Source organism: Malaya genurostris, chromosome 1 (assembly GCF_030247185.1).
Source record: "Malaya genurostris strain Urasoe2022 chromosome 1, Malgen_1.1, whole genome shotgun sequence".
Taxonomy (NCBI): Eukaryota; Metazoa; Arthropoda; class Insecta; order Diptera; family Culicidae; genus Malaya; species Malaya genurostris.
In genome coordinates, this window is record NC_080570.1 from 77225899 (window position 1) to 77248395 (window position 22497).

A 22497-nucleotide genomic window follows, 5' to 3' on the forward strand; every position below is an offset into this window, starting at 1 on the left:
TGGAGTTTACAGTGCAGAGATGCGGAACGTTTGTTTCAATGCGTGTAATGCAAAAGAAACATTTAAATCCCAATTAAATCATAGATGCTTGTCTTTCGATCTGCTTTTCCAAATAATGCAAAAGGTATCTACGGTTCAATTGACTCACCATCAAGTGCGCTCCAATTCACAGCCACCCTCAGTGTACCCAGGAGGGTGGTGTGACGCTTGTTCGTGCCGTGTATTGTCCATGGGGAAGCGGTGCTGTCGCCTGATTCGGTGTGGCGGCTATTGCACTGATTGTCGAGTCCTGTGAGTTGGAACTATTGGTCGGCGTGTAGGTGCTATGATTTGACATTGGGAAATTGAAATCCAGTGATCCTTCCATGCTAAGCTCGTGTTTTATCACCTGTAAGCATACGTTTTAGAAGTTGGTTGTTATGGTAAGTGCTACTCAAGTGCTACTGGCCATTCAGACCGAAATGTTGCGCTTACTTCATCAACGTTGCACTCTAGCCCTCCAGGAAACGATTCCAGGTTAATATTGATGTCGTCTATGTTTGTCTGATTATTCAATGCTTCCATGAACTGACCCATTAACGTTTGCGGAGTATTATCTGAAAGGAGGAAACAGTTTTAATCATTCCGACATCACATCAGGGCAATTAAAATGTTTTAATGATAATAGTGAACTCGTAAAATTGTGTAAGTTGGAAATCTGATTTTTTCTGTTCATTGTTTTCACCACTGTTTTGTTATGAATCATTGTGAGACTTGTTGTCCTAGGTTAAATAGAAAGTTGATTCACAGTAAATAAAAAAGTTAGTAAATCGTTTCATGTCACATATTCATTATTGATATAACAATGATTTTTGAAACGAATGGTCGTCAAAAGGTGAGATACCTAAACGTTCACAAGTTCAGTTTATGATGACATTTGGTCAACAGAACGACATCGACAGGGTTCTGTCGCCTTCTGCGTTATTAGCAGAATGAGAGGGTGTGAATTGGTATAAACGTTCATTCGAATCGCGATGCATATTGAAAAATATTGCATTGAGCCGGAACTAGTCGATGGGACAGTGACCTCGGAACATGTATATGTACATACGAAATAGGTAATTGGAATTCGATCGAGTTAGCACCGCTTTGAGTCCTGGACTAAAGTTATTCGCGTATATAAACCAAACCCAAGGAAACGTCTTTTTTCTGTAAACCGCTTGCCAGACAGTGGGGCAATTACTTTTGTAACGAATGATTTATCAATATTTTTTTATTAAATTTTTTTTTTTTTCATAAATACGTTTATTTCTTAAGGCAGTTTACATAAGTTTTTTTTCGCCGTAGCATCACTTTTACATAATATTCTTATCCTAATTTAATTCTAACATAGTCACAACGTTTTGCATTTATTAAAACATATTCTCTTATTACTTAAATATCATCTTAGGTAACTCGTCATTAATTATGAAATCTACTTGGAAATATTTTTTGAACCAAACGATTAACTTCTATAAATTATAAAATAAGCTGTTATTCTCAGACATTTTGTTGATAATTTCATAAACTGTTTCGAGTTTGTTTGTATCATTACATTATTTTTATTCTAATTTAGCTATTGGTTGAACTCATGGACGCAGCTGGGATCAGAACTAAGTCTTGAAAGGGGCCTTTATTAAATTGAAACTCCAGTTTTCTTTATGAAATGATAAATAAGTTTCATGTATGAAAGGTCACGACAAGCAAGAATGTCTCGAACTGGGACATTGGATAGTCTACCTTGGGTACGCAAAGAATTTATTAGTTGAGATCTGACATCACGATACTCCACGCATGTCCAAACGACATGATCAATATCCCGATAACCTTCTCCGCAAGCACAATGATTAGTCTCGGAGAGCACAATTCGAAGGAGATGTGCATCTAACGTGTAGTGATTGGACATGAGTCTGGACATCACACGAATGAAATCTCTACTCACATCCAGTCCCCTGAACCATGCCTTTGTCGATATTTTCGGAATAATTGAGTGCATCCACCGACCCAGATCATCTTTATCCCAAGAAGCTTGCCAGCTGGCAAGTGTTCTTTGGCGAGACGAGCTATAGAATTCGTTGAAAGCAATTGGTCTCTCATAAATTTCACCCTCAATAGCACCACGTTTGGCTAAAATATCGGCTCTTTCATTGCCAGGAATGGAGCAATGAGCCGGGACCCAGACTATAGTGATTAGATAATTATTGTTCAATATGTCGTTCAGGCACTGTTTTATTTTGCCCAGGAAAAACGGTTCATTTTTGCCAGCAGCGTTTGAGCGAATGGCTTCAATTGCACTCAGACTATCTGTGAAGAGGAAATAATGGTTTGGAATTAATGTGACGATTACACTCAAACTATATTGAACTGCTGCTAGCTCTGCTATATAAACAGATGCAGGTTTTTGAAGCCTAAATGAGGCCGAAACATTATTGTTGAACATACCAAACCCTGTCGCTTCTTCAATTCGCGATCCGTCCGTGTAAAACATTTTCTCAGAGTCAATATGCCTGAACTTACTTGAAAATATTTTTGGGATTTCCGTCGAACGTAGATGATCCGGGATTCCACGCACTTCGCGCTGCATGGATGTATCGAAAAATAAAGTTGAGTCAGGGACATTTAGGAGGCTGACACGGATAGGAATATATCTTGAAGGGTTGATTTCCTGTGACATATGGTTAAAATATACTGTCATGAATTTTGTTTGAGATCGAAGCTCGACTAGTCGTTCGAAATTATTAATTACCATGGGATTCAGCACCTCACATCTTATTAGCAGGCGTGATGAAAGCTCCCAAAATCGATCTTTTAATGGAAGAACTCCCGCCAGAACTTCAAGACTCATTGTATGTGTCGAATGCATGCACCCTAAAGCAATTCGCAAACAACGATACTGAATTCGCTCCAGTTTGATAATATGAGAGTTTGCAGCGGAACGAAAGCAAACGCATCCATATTCCATCACTGAAAGTATCGTTGTCTGATACAATTTTATTAGATCTTCCGGATGAGCACCCCACCAAGATCCTGTTATTGTTCGAAGAAAATTTACTCTTTGTTGGCATTTTGTTATCAGAAACCTAATGTGTCCTCCCCACGTGCATTTGGAATCGAACCACACCCCGAGGTATTTAAAAGTTAAAACCTGTTGGATCATTCTTCCCATCATATGGAGCTGAAGCTGCGCGGGATCATGCTTTCTTGAAAAGACGACTAACTCTGTTTTCTCCGCAGAGAATTCGATACCAAGATGAACAGCCCAATCGGACAAGTTATCTAAGGTATCTTGCAATGGTTTATGCAGATCAATAGCTTTGGGTCCAGTAACTGAAACCACGCCATCATCTGCCAATTGTCTTAGTGTACATGGGGTTACTAGACAGCTGTCAATGTCATTTACGTAAAAATTATAGAGGAGCGGACTGAGGCATGAGCCTTGCGGGAGACCCATGTAACTATTTCTGAGTGTTGCCAAATCGCCATGTGAAAAATGCATGTGTTTCTCTGACAAAAGGTTGTGCAAATAATTATTTATAACCGCTGGGAGTCCATTTTGGTGAAGCTTGTCTGAAAGAACATCAATGGAAACTGAATCAAATGCTCCTTTAATGTCTAAAAATACAGATGCCATTTGTTGCTTTTGAGCGAAGGCAATTTGGATGTCAGACGAAAGTAATGCAAGGCAATCATTCGTCCCTTTATTTCTACGGAAGCCAAACTGAGTATCTGACCACAAACCGTTCGTCTCGACCCAAGTGTCGAGACGTCGTAGAATAATTTTTTCGAACAATTTTCTGATGCAGGACAACATCGCAATGGGTCTATATGAGTTGTGATTGGAAGCTGGTTTCCCCGGTTTTTGAATGGCGATAACTTTCACTTGTCTCCAGTCAGGTGGAACAATATTTTGCTCAAGAAACTTGTTGAACAATTCCAACAAACGTCTTTTTGCGAGGTTGGGCAGATTCTTCACCAAGTTGAATTTAATTCTGTCCAACCCTGGAGCGTTATTGTTACAAGACAAGAGTGCTATAGAAAATTCCATCATTGAAAATGGGTTATTAATAAAACCATTATTTGGAGGAGATTCCCGTATAATGCTCTGCGTAGGAACAGAATCTGGGCAAACTTTCCTAGCAAAGTCAAATATCCATCGGTTCGAGTATTCATCACTCTCATTGCCCACGTTACGATTCCTCATTCGTCTGGCCGTGTTCCAAAGAGTGCTCATTGAGGTATCTCTTGACAAACCTTCGACAAAATGTCTCCAATAGCTACATTTTTTGGCTCGAAGTATGCTCTTGTACTTGGTTTCTAAAACCATAAGTTTTTCAAAATTCTGAGGAGTTCCTCCTCTCCGTTTTAGAAACGTCTTGCAAGCATTTTGTTTTGCGAGTTTGGCCTCTGAGCACTCTTTGTCCCACCAGGGGTTGGGAGGCCTTCTGTTAGTCGTTGGCCCAGGAAAGCGTTTAGTTTGGGATTGTTCTGCTGCCTCCAGAATCGAACAAATGAGGAAGTCATATTCTTCAAGTGGAGGGAGCTCTTCCATTGAATTCAAAATACTAGAGATACTACTTTGGTATTTAATCCAGTCGATATTTTTTGTCAAATCATATGGAATACTAGCGGAAGTAGCAATGCAATTGCTACTGCTAATTGAGATGATGATTGGTAAATGATCGCTACCGTGTAAATCAGGCAGTATTTTCCAGGTGCAATCTAGTCGAATTGATGTTGAGCAAAGAGATAGATCTAATGCACTTGGGCGTGCAGGAGGTCTTGGGATCCGTGTCATGCTACCCATATTTAATACCGTCATGCTAAAATTGTCACAAATGTTTTGTATTAAAGATGATCTGCTATCATTGTAAACGGAACCCCACATCATTCCGTGCGAATTTAAATCCCCCAGAATCAATCGTGGAGCAGGAAGGGCTTCAACCATTTCATTAAGCTGTCGCTGTCCAACTTGTGCTTTTGGAGGAATATAAACCGAAGCTATGCAAATATCTTTGCCTTTAATGTTTATTTGGCAAGCAACAACTTCTATACTAGAAGTTGAAGGGATGTTTAATCTATAAAAGGAATAGCATTTCTTAATTCCCAAAAGCACTCCACCATACGGAGAGTCTCTATCGAGACGTATAATGTTAAAATCATTAAAATTTAAAGCTATGTTTGAAGTAAGCCATGTTTCGCATAAAGCAAATACATCACATTTTTGACTATGCAATAATATTTTAAATGAATCAAGTTTTGGCATGATGCTTCGACAATTCCACTGCAGGACAGTGATTGTATCATTTGCGACGGGTGATAAATTATCCATCAAAAGATACAAAACCTGAGACAATTGGCCATTGAGCTGATAACTGCTTCAAAAAGGTTCTAGCTATTGGAAGGAATGCCATTATGAGGGTCTTTAAGGGTTCAGATATATTGAATGCTGAGAAAATCCATTCAACAATTTCCGAAAACTTCAGTAATCCTGTTGGTGGCTGTGAAATGGAGCCCACTGGATTATTATCTTTTTCTGTACTAGATCCTGGATTGGTTTGTGAATTTGACAAACCAGGAGGCACAGTCTTTGGTTTTGACTTTTTTTGTTTAACACGGGGATCTTTTTTTGAAGATGAAATTTTAGGTGTCTTTTTTGGTAATTTGGAGGAAGACTTCTTTCTCTTAACTGACCCTTGGGTAGTGATAAACGAATTACCTTCACTATTTTCGTCAGAGTCAGAGTCCTCTGGTTCCTCTAGATTTGAAAACCCGTTTTCGGTTTCCAAAGGGGGGACATCAATGACCGTTTTAAGCATTTCTGCATATGTGCGCTTAGACCGTGCTTTTAAAGAAAGCTTAATTTTGTCTTTGTGCACTTTAAATGCAGTGCATACTGAAATATCATCATGAGGACTATTCCCACAATAAATACATTTTTCAATTTTCTTGTTGCAATCATTATCTTTATGAGGCCCTTCACACTTAATACATTTTGGTTTATTACTACAGTAAGTAGCTGTGTGGCCGAATTTTTTGCAGTTCGTACAATTCATTACATTTGGAACAAAAAGCCGAACAGGGAGGCGAATTTTATCGACATAGACATGGGACGGCAACGCAGACCCGGCAAATGTCACTCGAAACGAGTCTGATGGGCGATATTTATTAAATTAGTTGTCCTTTATTTTGAATTTACAAATGTTTCATCGTTGTCAGTATCACTATCTGATTCGGAGTCTGCAGTTTGTCTGGTTTCACCTTTGAAAAGAAACTGATGCCAAGAAACTACGTTCGTTGCAGTCACGTTACGCTTCCCGATCAACAGAGCATAACCTGATTCTATCAAAATTATATGTGATCTTAACATTTATATCTCATTATGCTATAAATATGATTCCAAGTCAGAAGCAAACATTCAGATTTTATTAAGATTGTAGCAAGTCCAGATATTATATTAAGGGCCGTTACATTTCAGGTAAAACTATACTAGAGAATTGAAAAAAGCGTTCAAACACTTTTGTCGATCATGTTTTTGACTTTCAAGCCGAAAAATGCTATGCTTCAATAAAGAGCAGTAATAGGCATTTTTTCCAATATCACATACCTGAAGATGCTTTTGAAAACAATAATTGGATATTTGATTTTGAAATGACTGCCTAAATTTTAAATTTGAGAACGTTCATAAGTAATTCCTACTTAAGTAAAGTTTTTATTCAAATATTAATTTTAAATTGAAAACAAATATTTTTCAAGATGATTTTGCACTTTTTCTCTTATGAACAAAGAAAGGTAAGGCAAAAGCTTCAAAACTCGACTAATAAATATTGGAAATAGTGATATAGCATTCGACTCAGTTCATTGAATCCGCAATGTTTCCTAAGAGATGATTTTCACAAGCTTGGAGTAAAATGAATGCTTAAATTCTTCAATTTTATCGGTGGCCGATTTTTGTTTCCGAAAACACAGAGTGATAAGTGTTAAAAATGTCAAAACGTCTGTTTGATTTTTTTAGTTTTTTTTTTAAATTTTTGGGTTGTTCTAAGTGAAAACTACGATTTTTCACGAAAAACTCCGTCATTTTGTAGTTGTTAAACCTGCCCAAAGTAACAAACAACGAAAACGTTGGGGTCTGGTTTTTTATATATAGAAAATGTGTGCAAAATTTGAAAAAATTGGTGAATGACGATGGACACGGACTTTCAAAACCTGTTCGTTGCTAATCAAATCTGTCAGTGAAAGTAAGCAGAAACTGAGTCAATTCTTCTCGGACAGTTTTCAGAAAAACGGAAGAGTTTTAGACTAAGATTTTTGTTTTTCTTGAATTGCAATTTTAAGCAGAGTGAACTGATTGATTTATTTTTCAATCATATGGAAGATTTATTGATTAAAATCAGGAAAAGAAGCGCCGGAATTTGTTTTCATGCACACATTGTTGACATTACTCATATGCCTGCAAAGAGTTTTGCTCCTTCAATTGTGTAGACGCTACGGAACCCCTGGAGTTCCGCGAAGTAATTTTGGGACGCAGCGAATCATTTTGATGAACAACTTTTTTCTAGCAGTAAGTACTATAATAATGGTTTTTGTCAGTAAAATATTTATGTTGTAGTTTTTCCAAACTTGTGTGTGCTTTTCCGTTGCAAAACCGGGAGGAGAAATTTCACGAGCGGAACTAGAAAATAAACAAGAGTTCTCTTACGGTGTTTATATATTTTCATCAATCGTCTTTGAGTAACTACAGTTTGAATCACAATTCCTGTTTTTATCAGAAAATTGAAAGACCGCTGTTAAATTAGTTCGCGTTAAAACGTCTACTATTCTTGCTACAACACTTTAACTATTTCATATCCCTATACCAGACCTACGGTGTTTCTACTTGCCGTTTTCTTAACTACTTAAGGGGAAAGACACCTTGCAAGCGTATAGGTAATGTCAATAATGTGTGAGTAAAAAAAGTTCCATCATCAATTTCATATAGTTAAAAATGAAACAAATCATTCATTTCTGCTTAGAATGGTAATTCAAAAAAAGTAGAAACTTCGAACAAAACCTTTTCCATTTTACTGAGAACTGCTAATTTGGTTTCAGTTTCCTTGCACTACCACACACTCCATCAGCAACTAACACTTTTCTATATGGATTTTCTCTTGCAGATCTTGCTTCAAAATAAAGATTTACATATCTTTTAATAGAATTCCAGCGAAATAGAAACCTTTGCCCAAAGATGCCAAAGGCAATAAATACTGTATGCAACATTTATCAATATTTTTGTTATTTTTTTTTCGAAGGGTTTTAGTACTAAATGTTAACTTCGTAGTGAATCTGAAGATTCACCCGAATCTCTCTCAATTTCTTCGCGTAGCATATACGTCATCAATCGTACGATACGAACTTTTCCCTAAATAACAAACGTGTTCCGACATGCACCAGCACTTTACTTGACTCTACCGATGGTGTGTAAGTCCACCAAATACACTCGACGCAAGCATGAGAATGTTTTTGCTAACTTCGAAATGCTTCAGAAACGTTCTGTTTACATGAAAATGTAACAAATACCATGGTGGCTAATGCAATAGCACACCTGAAACTACTTAAGATGAATTTTACTGCCTTCTGAATGATATTTCTATACCTTAATATCTTGATTGATTAAAGTTTCTAAAGCTGAATTTTATTTGCACGGAAAGACCGAAATCAGCATGTTGGCGATAAAATTAGTTTATTCGGATGTACAAAAATGTGACGCGTATTTGTTTTATTCCCGTAAAGTTGAACTATCACGTTACTGTAAAATGTCAGTAGAACATTCATTGGTGCCAAGAGACGGTGTAGGTGAAAAAATAATATTGAAGATGATGCAGATAGCAGTCAATCCGAAGATGACGAATCTTTTAGAGGGTTCTCAGATACAGAGCCACAAGCTGTTGCAGAGCCGAAGGAATTAACAGTTATTTTTCGTCAACGAGAACAAGTGAAACAACGAATTTTCAGCATCCAGCGGACCATGCTTAATCAAGGACAACCATCTGCAGCACTGTTAACGGTTATGCAGCACAAATTATCTGCTGCTTATCAGGAATACAATAGTTTTCACAGCAAAGTAATGGCGCTCATTTCAGATACGGCCATCGATCGACAGGCGCAAGTATATCAAGAATTCGAGGATCTCTTTGATCTCGTATCAACTAATGTGGAGGAATTATTATTGGTGGCGAAGGACCGATCAACTACGGCAACTAATACAAGTCCCCAACTTATCATCCAACAACAACCCTTAAAAGCTCCTATTCCAACATTTGATGGCAGCTACGCTGCTTGGCCAAAGTTCAAGGCCATATTTTTGGATATAATGGCAAACTCAGGAGATACAGATGCTATGAAACTATATCATCTCGAGAAGGCTCTAGTCGGGGAAGCTGCCGGAGTCCTTGATGCGAAGGTGTTAAGTGATGGAAACTATCAGCATGCTTGGTCCATTCTCACGGAGCGATTCGAAAATATACGTGTAATCGTTGAAAACCACTTCCAAAGTTTATTATCGCTCAAGGTAATGACATCTGAATTACATAAAGAGTTGCAATCATTGGTGAACGATGTTACCCGCCATGTAGAGAGCTTACGTTATCTTAAGCAGGAAATTTCTGGAGTGTCTGAACACATGATCGTGTTCTTGATTGCAAATTCCCTTGATAAGTCAACACGAAAAGCCTGGGAGTCAACACAAAGAAAAGGCGAACTTCCAAAATACGAACCAACTATTAACTTTCTAATGTCCCGAGCCCAAATTCTGGAAAATTGTGATATTGCGTTCCAGCTGCAAGCCCCATCGATGAGCGAGCCCAAGCTAACCACTTTGATTCCGAGAGTAATTCAGAAAAGCCATGCAGCCGCAGCTAATTCAACGACATTTGAAACAATTTGCGATTTTTGCGGTGAATCCCATCGAAACTTTCAGTGCTCAATATTTTTAAATTTATCTACCACACAAAAGAGAGAGAAGGTACGATCTGCTGGACTTTGTTACAATTGCCTACGAAAAGGTCATATCACCAGAACGTGTTCTTCTCCGAAATCATGTCGCAAGTGTGAAGCCCGCCATCACACTTTATTGCATGAAGATGTAGCCGTAGTGTCTGAACGAGAATTCCAACCTGAGTCATCAGTGATAACCAATGCATCCATGTTGCAGCCGGTGCCCTCCGATGAAACGAAGATTCCTGATCCAGTAAACAACCAAGTGTCCACATCCTGTTCAAGTTACTTTACTAGCAACACAAGGACAGTTCTGCTGCTTACCGCTGTAGTAGAAGCTTTTGACACGACTGGCCAACTTCATTCATGTCGCGTTCTTCTCGATAGCGGCTCCCAAGTCAACTTTATTACAGAACAAATGGCCAATAGGTTAGGTCTCAAGAAGCATCGCGTCAACATTCCCATAACTGGCATAAATGAGTTGCGAAGCCACGCCCGTGATAAAGTCCTGGTAAAGTTTCGATCCAGGGTATCGAAATTCTCCTGTTCCTTAGAGTGTCTGGTCACACCCAAAGTGACTGGAAAAATCCCGAACACCAAGATCAACGTTTTTTTTTTTCATAAATACGTTTATTTCTTAAGGCAGTTTACATAAGTTTTTCTTCGCCGTAGCATCAGTTTTACATAATATTCTTATCCTAATTTAATTCTAACATAGTCACAACGTTTTGCATTTATTAAAACATATTCTCTTATTACTTAAATATCATCTTAGGTAACTCGTCATTAATTATGAAATCTACTCGGAAATATTATTTGAACCAAACGATTAACTTCTATAAATTATAAAATAAGCTGTTATTTTCAGACATTTTGTTAATAATTTCATAAACTGTTTCGAGTTTGTTTGTATCATTACATTATTTTTATTCTAATTTAGCTATTGGTTGAACTCATGGACGCAGCTGGGATCAGAACTAAGTCTTGAAAGGGGCCTTTATTAAATTGAAACTCCAGTTTTCTTTATGAAATGATAAATAAGTTTCATGTATGAAAGGTCACGACAAGCAAGAATGTCTCGAACTGGGATATTGGATAGTCTACCTTGGGTACGCAACGAATTTATTAGTTGAGATCTGACATCACGATACTCCACGCATGTCCAAACGACATGATCAATATCTCGATAACCTTCGCCACAAGCACAATGATTAGTCTCGGAGAGCCCAATTCGAAGGAGATGTGCATCTAACGTGTAGTGATTGGACATGAGTCTAGACATCACACGAATGAAATCTCTACTCACATCCAGTCCCCTGAACCATGCCTTTGTCGATATTTTCGGAATAATTGAGTGCATCCACCGACCCAGATCATCTTTATCCCAAGAAGCTTGCCAGTTGGCAAGTGTTCTTTGGCGAGACGAGCTATAGAATTCGTTGAAAGCAATTGGTCTCTCATAAATTTCACCCTCAATAGCACCACGTTTGGCTAAAATATCGGCTCTTTCATTGCCAGGAATGGAGCAATGAGCCGGGACCCAGACTATAGTGATTAGATAATTATTGTTCAATATGTCGTTCAGGCACTGTTTTATTTTGCCCAGGAAAAACGGTTCAGTCTTGCCAGTCATGTTTGAGCGAATGGCTTCAATTGCACTCAGACTATCTGTGAAGAGGAAATAATGGTTTGGAATTAATGTGACGATTACACTCAAACTATATTGAACTGCTGCTAGCTCTGCTATATAAACAGATGCAGGTTCTTGAAGCCTAAATGAGGCCGAAACATTATTGTTGAACATACCAAACCCTGTCGCTTCTTCAATTCGCGATCCGTCCGTATAAAACATTTTCTCAGAGTCAATATGCCTGAACTTACTTGAAAATATTTTTGGGATTTCCGTCGAGCGTAGATGATCCGGGATTCCACGCACTTCGCGCTGCATGGATGTATCGAAAAATAAAGTTGAGTCAGGGACATTTAGGAGGCTGACACGGATAGGAATATATCTTGAAGGGTTGATTTCCTGTGACATATGGTTAAAATATACTGTCATGAATTTTGTTTGAGATCGAAGCTCGACTAGTCGTTCGAAATTATTAATTACCATGGGATTCAGCACCTCACATCTTATTAGCAGGCGTGATGAAAGCTCCCAAAATCGATCTTTTAATGGAAGAACTCCCGCCAGAACTTCAAGACTCATTGTATGTGTCGAATGCATGCACCCTAAAGCAATTCGCAAACAACGATACTGAATTCGCTCCAGTTTGATAATATGAGAGTTTGCAGCGGAACGAAAGCAAACGCATCCATATTCCATCACTGAAAGTATCGTTGTCTGATACAATTTTATTAGATCTTCCGGATGAGCACCCCACCAAGATCCTGTTATTGTTCGAAGAAAATTTACTCTTTGTTGGCATTTTGTTATCAGAAACCTAATGTGTCCTCCCCACGTGCATTTGGAATCGAACCACACCCCGAGGTATTTAAAAGTTAAAACCTGTTGGATCATTCTTCCCATCATATGGAGCTGAAGCTGCGCGGGATCATGCTTTCTTGAAAAGACGACTAACTCTGTTAACTCCGCAGAGAATTCGATACCAAGATGAACAGCCCAATCGGACAAGTTATCTAAGGTATCTTGCAATGGTTTATGCAGATCAATAGCTTTGGGTCCAGTAACTGAAACCACGCCATCATCTGCCAATTGTCTTAGTGTACATGGGGTTACTAGACAGCTGTCAATGTCATTTACGTAAAAATTATAGAGGAGCGGACTGAGGCATGAGCCTTGCGGGAGACCCATGTAACTATTTCTGAGTGTTGCCAAATCGCCATGTGAAAAATGCATGTGTTTCTCTGACAAAAGGTTGTGCAAATAATTATTTATAACCGCTGGGAGTCCATTTTGGTGAAGCTTGTCTGAAAGAACATCAATGGAAACTGAATCAAATGCTCCTTTAATGTCTAAAAATACAGATGCCATTTGTTGCTTTTGAGCGAAGGCAATTTGGATGTCAGACGAAAGTAATGCAAGGCAATCATTCGTCCCTTTATTTCTACGGAAGCCAAACTGAGTATCTGACAACAAACCGTTCGTCTCGACCCAAGTGTCGAGACGTCGTAGAATAATTTTTTCGAACAATTTTCTGATGCAGGACAACATCGCAATGGGTCTATATGAGTTGTGATTGGAAGCTGGTTTCCCCGGTTTTTGAATGGCGATAACTTTCACTTGTCTCCAGTCAGGTGGAACAATATTTTGCTCAAGAAACTTGTTGAACAATTCCAACAAACGTCTTTTTGCGAGGTTGGGCAGATTCTTCACCAAGTTGAATTTAATTCTGTCCAACCCTGGAGCGTTATTGTTACAAGACAAGAGTGCTATAGAAAATTCCATCATTGAAAATGGGTTATTAATAAAACCATTATTTGGAGGAGATTCCCGTATAATGCTCTGCGTAGGAACAGAATCTGGGCAAACTTTCCTAGCAAAGTCAAATATCCATCGGTTCGAGTATTCATCACTCTCATTGCCCACGGTACGATTCCTCATTCGTCTGGCCGTGTTCCAAAGAGTGCTCATTGAGGTATCTCTTGACAAACCTTCGACAAAATGTCTCCAATAGCTACATTTTTTGGCTCGAAGTATGCTCTTGTACTTGGTTTCTAAAACCATAAGTTTTTCAAAATTCTGAGGAGTTCCTCCTCCCCGTTTTAGAAACGTCTTGCAAGCATTTTGTTTTGCGAGTTTAGCCTCTGAGCACTCTTTGTCCCACCATGGGTTGGGAGGCCTTCTGTTAGTCGTTGGCCCAGGAAAGCGTTTAGTTTGGGATTGTTCTGCTGCCTCCAGAATCGAACAAATGAGGAAGTCATATTCTTCAAGTGGAGGGAGCTCTTCCATTGAATTCAAAATACTAGAGATACTACTTTGGTATTTAATCCAGTCGATATTTTTTGTCAAATCATATGGAATACTAGCGGAAGTAGCAATGCAATTGCTACTGCTAATTGAGATGATGATTGGTAAATGATCGCTACCGTGTAAATCAGGCAGTATTTTCCAGGTGCAATCTAGTCGAATTGATGTTGAGCAAAGAGATAGATCTAATGCACTTGGGCGTGCCGGAGGTCTTGGGATCCGTGTCATGCTACCCATATTTAATACCGTCATGCTAAAATTGTCACAAATGTTTTGTATTAAAGATGATCTGCTATCATTGTAAACGGAACCCCACATAATACCGTGCGAATTTAAATCCCCCAGAATCAATCGTGGTGCAGGAAGGGCTTCAACCATTTCATTAAGCTGTTGCTGTCCAACTTGTGCTTTTGGAGGAATATAAACCGAAGCTATGTTTATTTGGCAAGCAACAACTTCTATACTAGAAGTTGAAGGGATGTTTAATCTATAAAAGGAATAGCATTTCTTAATTCCCAAAAGCACTCCACCATACGGAGAGTCTCTATCGAGACGTATAATGTTAAAATCATTAAAATTTAAAGCTATGTTTGAAGTAAGCCATGTTTCGCATAAAGCAAATACATCACATTTTTGACTATGCAATAATATTTTAAATGAATCAAGTTTTGGCATGATGCTTCGACAATTCCACTGCAGGACAGTGATTGTATCATTTGCGACGGGTGATAAATTATCCATCAAAAGATACAAAACCTGAGACAATTGGCCATTGAGCTGATAACTGCTTCAAAAAGGTTCTAGCTATTGGAAGGAATGCCATTATGAGGGTCTTTAAGGGTTCAGTTATATTGAATGCTGAGAAAATCCATTCAACAATTTCCGAAAACTTCAGTAATCCTGTTGGTGGCTGTGAAATGGAGCCCACTGGATTATTATCTTTTTCTGTACTAGATCCTGGATTGGTTTGTGAATTTGACAAACCAGGAGGCACAGTCTTTGGTTTTGACTTTTTTTGTTTAACACGGGGATCTTTTTTTGAAGATGAAATTTTAGGTGTCTTTTTTTGGTAATTTGGAGGAAGACTTCTTTCTCTTAACTGACCCTTGGGTAGTGATAAACGAATTACCTTCACTATTTTCGTCAGAGTCAGAGTCCTCTGGTTCCTCTAGATTTGAAAACCCGTTTTCGGTTTCCAAAGGGGGGACATCAATGACCGTTTTAAGCATTTCTGCATATGTGCGCTTAGACCGTGCTTTTAAAGAAAGCTTAATTTTGTCTTTGTGCACTTTAAATGCAGTGCATACTGAAATATCATCATGAGGACTATTCCCACAATAAATACATTTTTCAATTTCCTTGTTGCAATCATTATCTTTATGATGCCCTTCACACTTAATACATTTTGGTTTATTACTACAGTAAGTAGCTGTGTGGCCGAATTTTTTGCAGTTCGTACAATTCATTACATTTGGAACAAAAAGCCGAACAGGGAGGCGAATTTTATCGACATAGACATGGGACGGCAACGCAGACCCGGCAAATGTCACTCGAAATGAGTCTGATGGGCGATAAACTTTCTTTCCCTATTCATGAACTACTGAGTACAGTTGTTTGCACTCCAGTATTTTCACACCCTCAAGCATAGAGTTCTTGAAACGACCAACACCATGCTTGAGTAAATCATCTACCGAAAGACTCGCTTCGGTAACAACACCGTCAATTTCGACATCTTTGGAGGGTATGTAAACTTTATACTCTTTATTGAAATGTTCCGAAGAGACAATATCATTCGCGTGTTTCAAATTATTTACCACAACACGAATTTTATCGTTATTTACTTTTATGATCTCTTTGATTGAAGAGTATCGTGATGTCAAACCTTTATTAATTTGAAAAATGTTTAATGGCTTTGATATACGTCTAAAAAAGACTATCCAAGGCCCAGAAGAGCTCTCCTGATATTTTTTCGTTCGTGGGGGTATCGGATTCATGCTAGGATTTACGTCCATGGATTCATCCATCACATTAAAATTTTTAATCAAACTTTAAATAAAAAATGAAACCAACACTACACAGTACTCAATCAAAAGGAAAAGAAAAAACTTCTACCTTGAAATTGTTGTCTATCTCCGTTGCACTGCCGTGTAGGTTCTCGTTGCTCTAGATGTTCTTGTTGGCTGCTGATTGTTGGATGTGATGCTACTGCTACCTGACATCCAGCACCACACGATTTCCGATTCTCTTTTGTCTTCGCCAGCTGTAACCAGCGCAGGTCACCGGTGTATACCTGCGTGTTGTATGGCAGTGGAAAGACCGAGTTGTCTTGTCTCCTTCTTCCTAGTGCTCCGCACCGATATGTTTCTGCACCGAAGTGCCTTCGCACCGGTGTGCCTTTGCACTCTCCTGCTTCTATGTGCCTTTGCACTCTTCCTCTTCGATGTGCCTTTGCACTCTCCTGCTCAGCACTTGTGGCTGTATATTGCGGCCTGGGTAGAGTTTGGGAAACGCCCTTTGTTGTTTCCTTCACCAGCTTGGCCCAGCACTAGGGCTCTCTTATGCAGCACGACTATACGTTTTAACGGCTGCTGCCAACAGGTTTCTACCTGTAGTTCAACCGTTGTCGTATTTAACGCGTGTAAACCAACCAGCGTTATTAAACTGTACGCTTCTATACACAACCTTCTCGGTTGAACGGCTATTACTGAATGAAGATCAACGTTAGTGATTGGTGTATTCCTGATGGAGTTGTCCTGGCCGATCCGGCATTCCACACACCTGATAAGGTGGATATGCTAATTGGAGGAGAGCTATTTTTCGACATTATGAAGGCGAAAAGTATGGCTTTAGCTGATAATCTGCCGCAGTTGAGAGAAACCTACCTAGGATGGATCGTTGCTGGTGTCTTCAAAGAACCACACGCCACTCATATACAACCTCAGTATTCCAACGTAGTTTCCATCGAAGAAGTCGAAACAATGATGCAACAGTTTTGGCAAATCGAGGAATTGCCCTACATTCCCAAATTATCCGTAGATGAAATTGCCTGCGAATCTCACTTCCTTTCCACATATAAACGTAATACGATAGGCAGGTTCGTGGTTCAACAGCCATTCAAAGAGTCCCTTCTCATGTTAGATGATTGTCGAGATGTAGCACTAAAGAGGTTCCTGATGTTAGAAAAAAGATTGTTGCGCAATCCTGAGCTTCAAACACAGTATATTGATTTTATAAGAGAGTATGAACTACTTGGTCATTGTCATCAGGTTATTGAAGCAGATGATCCACCCAACCAACAGAATTTTTACATGCCGCATCATGCCGTTTTGTGACCTTTCAACTCAAGCACGAAAAGCCGCATTGTGTTCGATGCTAGCGCTAAAGCATCCCCTTCCAATTTGGCTTTAAATGATGAACTTCTCATTGGACCTGTTGTGCAAAGTGATCTGTACTCAATTATGCTCCGCTTCCGAACTTTTAAGATCGCATTTACGGCAGATATTGCTAAGATGTACCGGCAAATTCTAATGGTGCCTAAACATCAACACTACCAGCGCATATTCTGGCGAGAAAAACCATCTCATCCGCTGCGGGTACTTGAACTTGACACGGTCACTTACGGTACAGCGTCGGCCCCCTACCAAGCAACACGATGTCTTATGCAGCTCGCAAAAGAAGAAAAGGAGGCCTACCCAATTGCAGCAGAAATCATTAAAAACAAGGTATATATGGACGATATAATAGCGGGCGCTGATACAGTCTCCGAGGCTATCGAAGCTCAACAACAATTGAAGCAGTTACTGGCTCGTGGTTGTTTCCCCATTCATAAGTGGTGCTCAAACTCATTAGATTTTATGAATCATTTATCACTGGAAGATTGTGAGACACAAGAACCACTGAATGAATTCGGAGCAAGTAAGGTCGTCAAGGTTCTAGGTTTGCTTTGGGATCCAATCACAGATACGTTACTTCTCGCTAATCAAATCAAAAAATCTGCAAATGACGTTGTTACCAAGCGAATAATTTACTCCGAAGTAGCCAAATATTATGACCCTCTTGGGCTATACTCACCTGCCATTGTTCTTGCCAAACTACAAGCACAACGCTTGTGGAAACATAAAACAGACTGGGATGAACCGATCGACGAAGAGTATGCCCGACAATGGTTAGAACTGCAACGATCTTTGTCAATACTCAATCAGATGCAAGTACCCAGATGTGTTGTTCATAATAATGTAATAGCTTATGAGTTGCACGGATTCTGCGACGCCTCCGCTGTAGCGTATGGCGCTTGTGCTTACATACGAAGCATATTTCACGACGTTACGGCTAAAATGCTCTTACTGACGAGCAAGTCAAGGTTAGCTCCTCTACACGACTTATCCATTCCACGAAAGGAGTTATGCGGTTCCTTACTTCTGACACGCTTAATTAAAAAGGTAAATGCTGAACTGAAAATGCCAATAAAAGGGGTTGTGTTATGGTGTGACAGTACGATTGTATTAGCCTGGATCAGGAAACCACTTAATGAACTCGAATTATTTGTTCGCAATCGTGTAGCTGTAATACGAAATGAAACCGATGGATGTATTTGGCAGTACATCTGTTCCGATAAGAATCCTGCGGATATAGTGTCCCGCGGCCAGATACCAGAGATGTTGGAAATAAATAAACTCTGGTGGAACGGTCCTGAATTTCTTGCTAATGCAAATTATAAGATTTTACCAGCACCAATCGTTCCGGATGAGAATTTACCTGAAACGAAACTAGTTCTGGCCGCATCAACGAGTAAATTTGAGCCACTCCCAATCTTCTCTCGATCTAGTAGTTTCTGTAAGGTTCAAAGAATCATTGGATATGTTTTGCGTTTTTTCGAAAATTGTCGGAAGAAATCAGTTGATCGTGTACATAGTCGCACTCTTACTGTTTCTGAGCTGCGACGCTCGAAGAAATCAATATTCAAAGTTATTCAGTTGATTCACCTGGGAGACGAAATTCAACGTGTACTTTGTAAGAAGACTTGTAGAACGATTGGAAATCTTCATCCAATTTTACACGATGGTCTGCTTCGAGTAGGAGGCCGGCTTGATCGCTCACATTTGCCATTTGACAGCCGTCATCCTATTATATTACCAAACAAGGATCCACTGGTGCGAGAGATGATTCGAGAAATGCACATCCAAATGCTTCACATCGGCCAAAGTGGATTAATAAGCGCTTTACGACAACGATATTGGTTATTGAAACCCCGATCTACTGTTAGACAGATTACCAGACAATGCATAAGATGTTTTCGATGCCGACCATCTGACACAACGCAACTGATGGGTAACCTTCCATCAGTCAGAGTTGTCCCGTCTCCACCCTTTGCAATAACTGGTGTTGATTATGCAGGACCATTTTGGGTCAAACAAGGAACTCGACGACCCGCACTGGTTATAGCTTATATAGCCGTTTTTGTTTGTATGGCCACAAAGGCTATCCATCTAGAAGCAGTATCCGACCTAAGTACTGACGCTTTTCTGGCATCATTAAGGAGATTTGTTAGTCGTAGAGGATGTATTCAGCAGCTTCATTCCGACAATGCCACCAATTTCAAGGGAGGCCAGCACGAATTGCATGAACTGTACAAACAGCTTCACCACCAACAAACTCTCCAGGGAATTGAAAATTTCTGTAACGTTCGAGAAATTGAGTGGCGTTTCATACCACCTGACGCCCCTGAATTTGGAGGACTCTGGGAAGCGGCAGTGAAGTCCGCTAAGACGCACCTAAAACGTATCGTGGGAAATGTTAAATTGAATTTCGAGGAGTTTTCGACCGTACTAACGGAAATTGAAGCTGTACTAAATTCACGTCCCTTGTTCTCTGTGTCCAACGATCCTTCTGATCCGTTAGTTATTACCTCAGCACACTATTTAATTGGCCGTCCTCTCACTGCTTTGGCTGAACCGTCATTAGAAGATTTGAATGCAACTAGATTGAGTCGATGGCAGCATTTGCAGCTCATGCGTGAACAGTTTTGGCGGTCCTGGAAACGAGATTACCTTAATACACTGCAACCTCGGAAGAAAAATTTACGTACTATGTCAAACATACGGGTCGGTATGGTCGTACTGCTCCATGACAGAATGTTGCCTTCGCTTCATTGGAAACTTGGACGGGTTACAGCGGTGTATCCAGGTGAAGACGGGTTGGTGCGATCCGTTGATGTATTTGCTGATGGTTCCACTTATCGTCGCTCAATCAGCAAAATTTCTGTTTTGCCGATTGAGGACAATCATCCGGAGTTATTGCCACTACCACCTGTTGAGTGAGCTCAACGGGGGGAGGATGTTCGGTACTACCGAAGTGTGCCCCCTCGACGACGAGAGAACGACACCACTGCAAACGCGAGTGTTACCAACAATATTTTTTTTTGTTTTGTATCCGGCTGAGACTTTCTTGAATAAAAACACACTTTTCCATATCTGGAGAACAGATGTATTATTCAAAGTATTGTCCGTCGCTAGCGAAAACTTTCTCCCATCTTTCCGGCAATTTTCGGATCCCGGCTCGAAAAAAGGAGTCCTCTTTTGACGCTATCCATAAAGCAATCCATTTTTCCAACTCTTCGAAGGATTGAAAATGTTGATCTGCCAGGCCGTGTGCCATCGAACGAAATAGGTGGAAGTCAGAAGGGGCGACATCTGGGGAATACAGCGTGTGGGCAAGACTTCTCATTTCAGCGTTTCCAGGTACTTTTTGACCACTTTTGCGACGTGAGGCCGAGCATTGTCGTGTTGGAGGATGACTTTGTCATGTCGCTCTTGATATTGTGCCCGCTTTTCTTTTAGCGCGCGATTAAGGCGCATCAGTTGCGTTCAGTAGCGATCTCCTGTGATAGTTTCACTTGGTTTTAAGAGCTCGTAGGAAATCACACCGATCTGATCCTACCAAATACAAATCATAACCTTGGCCCCGTGAATATTCGGTTTTGTCTTCGACGAAGCAGCATGCCCGGGCTTTCCCCATGATTTTCTGCGTTTAGGATTACCGTATTGAACCCACTTTTCATCACCGGTTACGATTCGATGTAAAAACCCCTTACGATTTTGTCATTGAAGTAGTTGCTCACATACAAATAGACGGCGCTCGATGTCCCTCGGTTTCAACTCGTACGGCACCCAGTTTCCTTCTTTCTGAGTCATGCCCAGGGCCTTGAGACGTTTTGAAATGGCTTGCTGACTCACTCCCAAGGATTCGGCAAGCTCTTCTTGGGTTTGGCACGAATCTCTAATCAAGCAATGCTTCTAGTTGTTCATCTTTGAAAGTTTTTTCTCTTCCACCACCATGTTTGTCTTCGACATCGAAATCACCATTTTGAAAACGTTGAAACCACTCCCGACACGTTCTTTTACTCAGAGCAGCATCAGCGTAAGTTTCTGAAGTTTCTGAAGTTAAACTTTCCGCAAATGGCGAGAATTGGGCACATAAACAGACATTTTCGAGCGTGAATAATACGAAAACAAGAACAACTGTCTCTAAAACGGCGATGACAATTCGTTAGGCACTGTACACACTCACTTTAAAGGCATTATCATCTATGTATTTTGACCAGCCTCAGGCGGTATAGCCACCTATCGAAAAAGCGGCGGAAGCAAAGTTGTACACCTGATAATTTTTTAGTTCAATGAGAAAATTAAAGTGTTGTTTTCAACCAATATGAATGGTTGAATTGGCTTCTGCAATATGAAGCTATATGGCGAACTGTCACCAAAAAAACGTTAACACTGTTATGACTACTAGCCACTAGATGTCACAATTGAATACTACCGAAAAGAATCCCGGAGACAGTGGTTTCGGTTTAGAAATTTAAATATGAATATATCGTAACAGCAAAGTAAATTCTCAATTTCAAATAATTTAATAGTAATTTTGGATATTTTGTTGTTAAAATCAACTAGTTCAAAAACAATAATACGAAGGCACAGAGCTAATTTCGGTCGTTCCGTGTTTATCTAAAAGTTCTGTTGGCTGGTGACTGATTTTATAATGTTTCCCTGTGCTGAGACATAAATTAGCAGTCAAAAGCTACAAAGTGGAATACATGTCGATTTCACAAAGATAACTTATGGCCCTTTTGCTCACATCATTTTGATTCAAATCCGACTTATTATTGAGGGAGTGTAGAGTATTTAAAATTACCGAACGTAACGACGCAAACATGGAAATACATTTGCTGTTGATTATCGTAGGCAGCTTTTATCATGTTCAATTCCTGATCATAGCTGATTTACATTCAATTGAACCTTCTGTAAATTCGGTAACTCTCACAGCATCAACGACCAGAAACATAACATAAACTGACAAGTAATAACTAGAACAAATTATGACCGAAAGATAATATTTGTTTATACAATCTGAAATCTTCGACCATGCAATATAAATTAAAAATTAGATTTTTATGATGTGCTTTGAAAGTAAATTCCTAACAATTCTAATTGTATTGCAAGTCGAATTGATACACTGAGGTCTCCGCGAAAAAAAAATCGTGTAACTTCGGAAAATCGCGTAAAAAGAAACCGTATTAAATA

The 22497-nt window shown here is 39.6% G+C and overlaps 1 protein-coding gene across 5 annotated transcripts in view; it reads right to left on the minus strand.

Moving 5' to 3' along the window:
* The window catches only part of LOC131440515 (forkhead box protein O), a 208514-nt gene that overhangs the window by 53584 nt on the left and 132433 nt on the right, over positions 1-22497 (minus strand). For all 5 annotated transcript variants that reach the window (XR_009231397.1, XM_058611860.1, XM_058611859.1 and 2 more), the window contains exons 9-10: positions 475-596; positions 149-388 (exon numbers count right to left, since the gene is read on the minus strand). Coding sequence is in view for 4 of the 5 variants with exons in the window: in XM_058611860.1 (XP_058467843.1) it covers positions 179-388; positions 475-596 (332 nt within the window). In the remaining variant the exon portion in view is untranslated. The remainder of the gene's footprint in view (positions 1-148; positions 389-474; positions 597-22497) is intronic.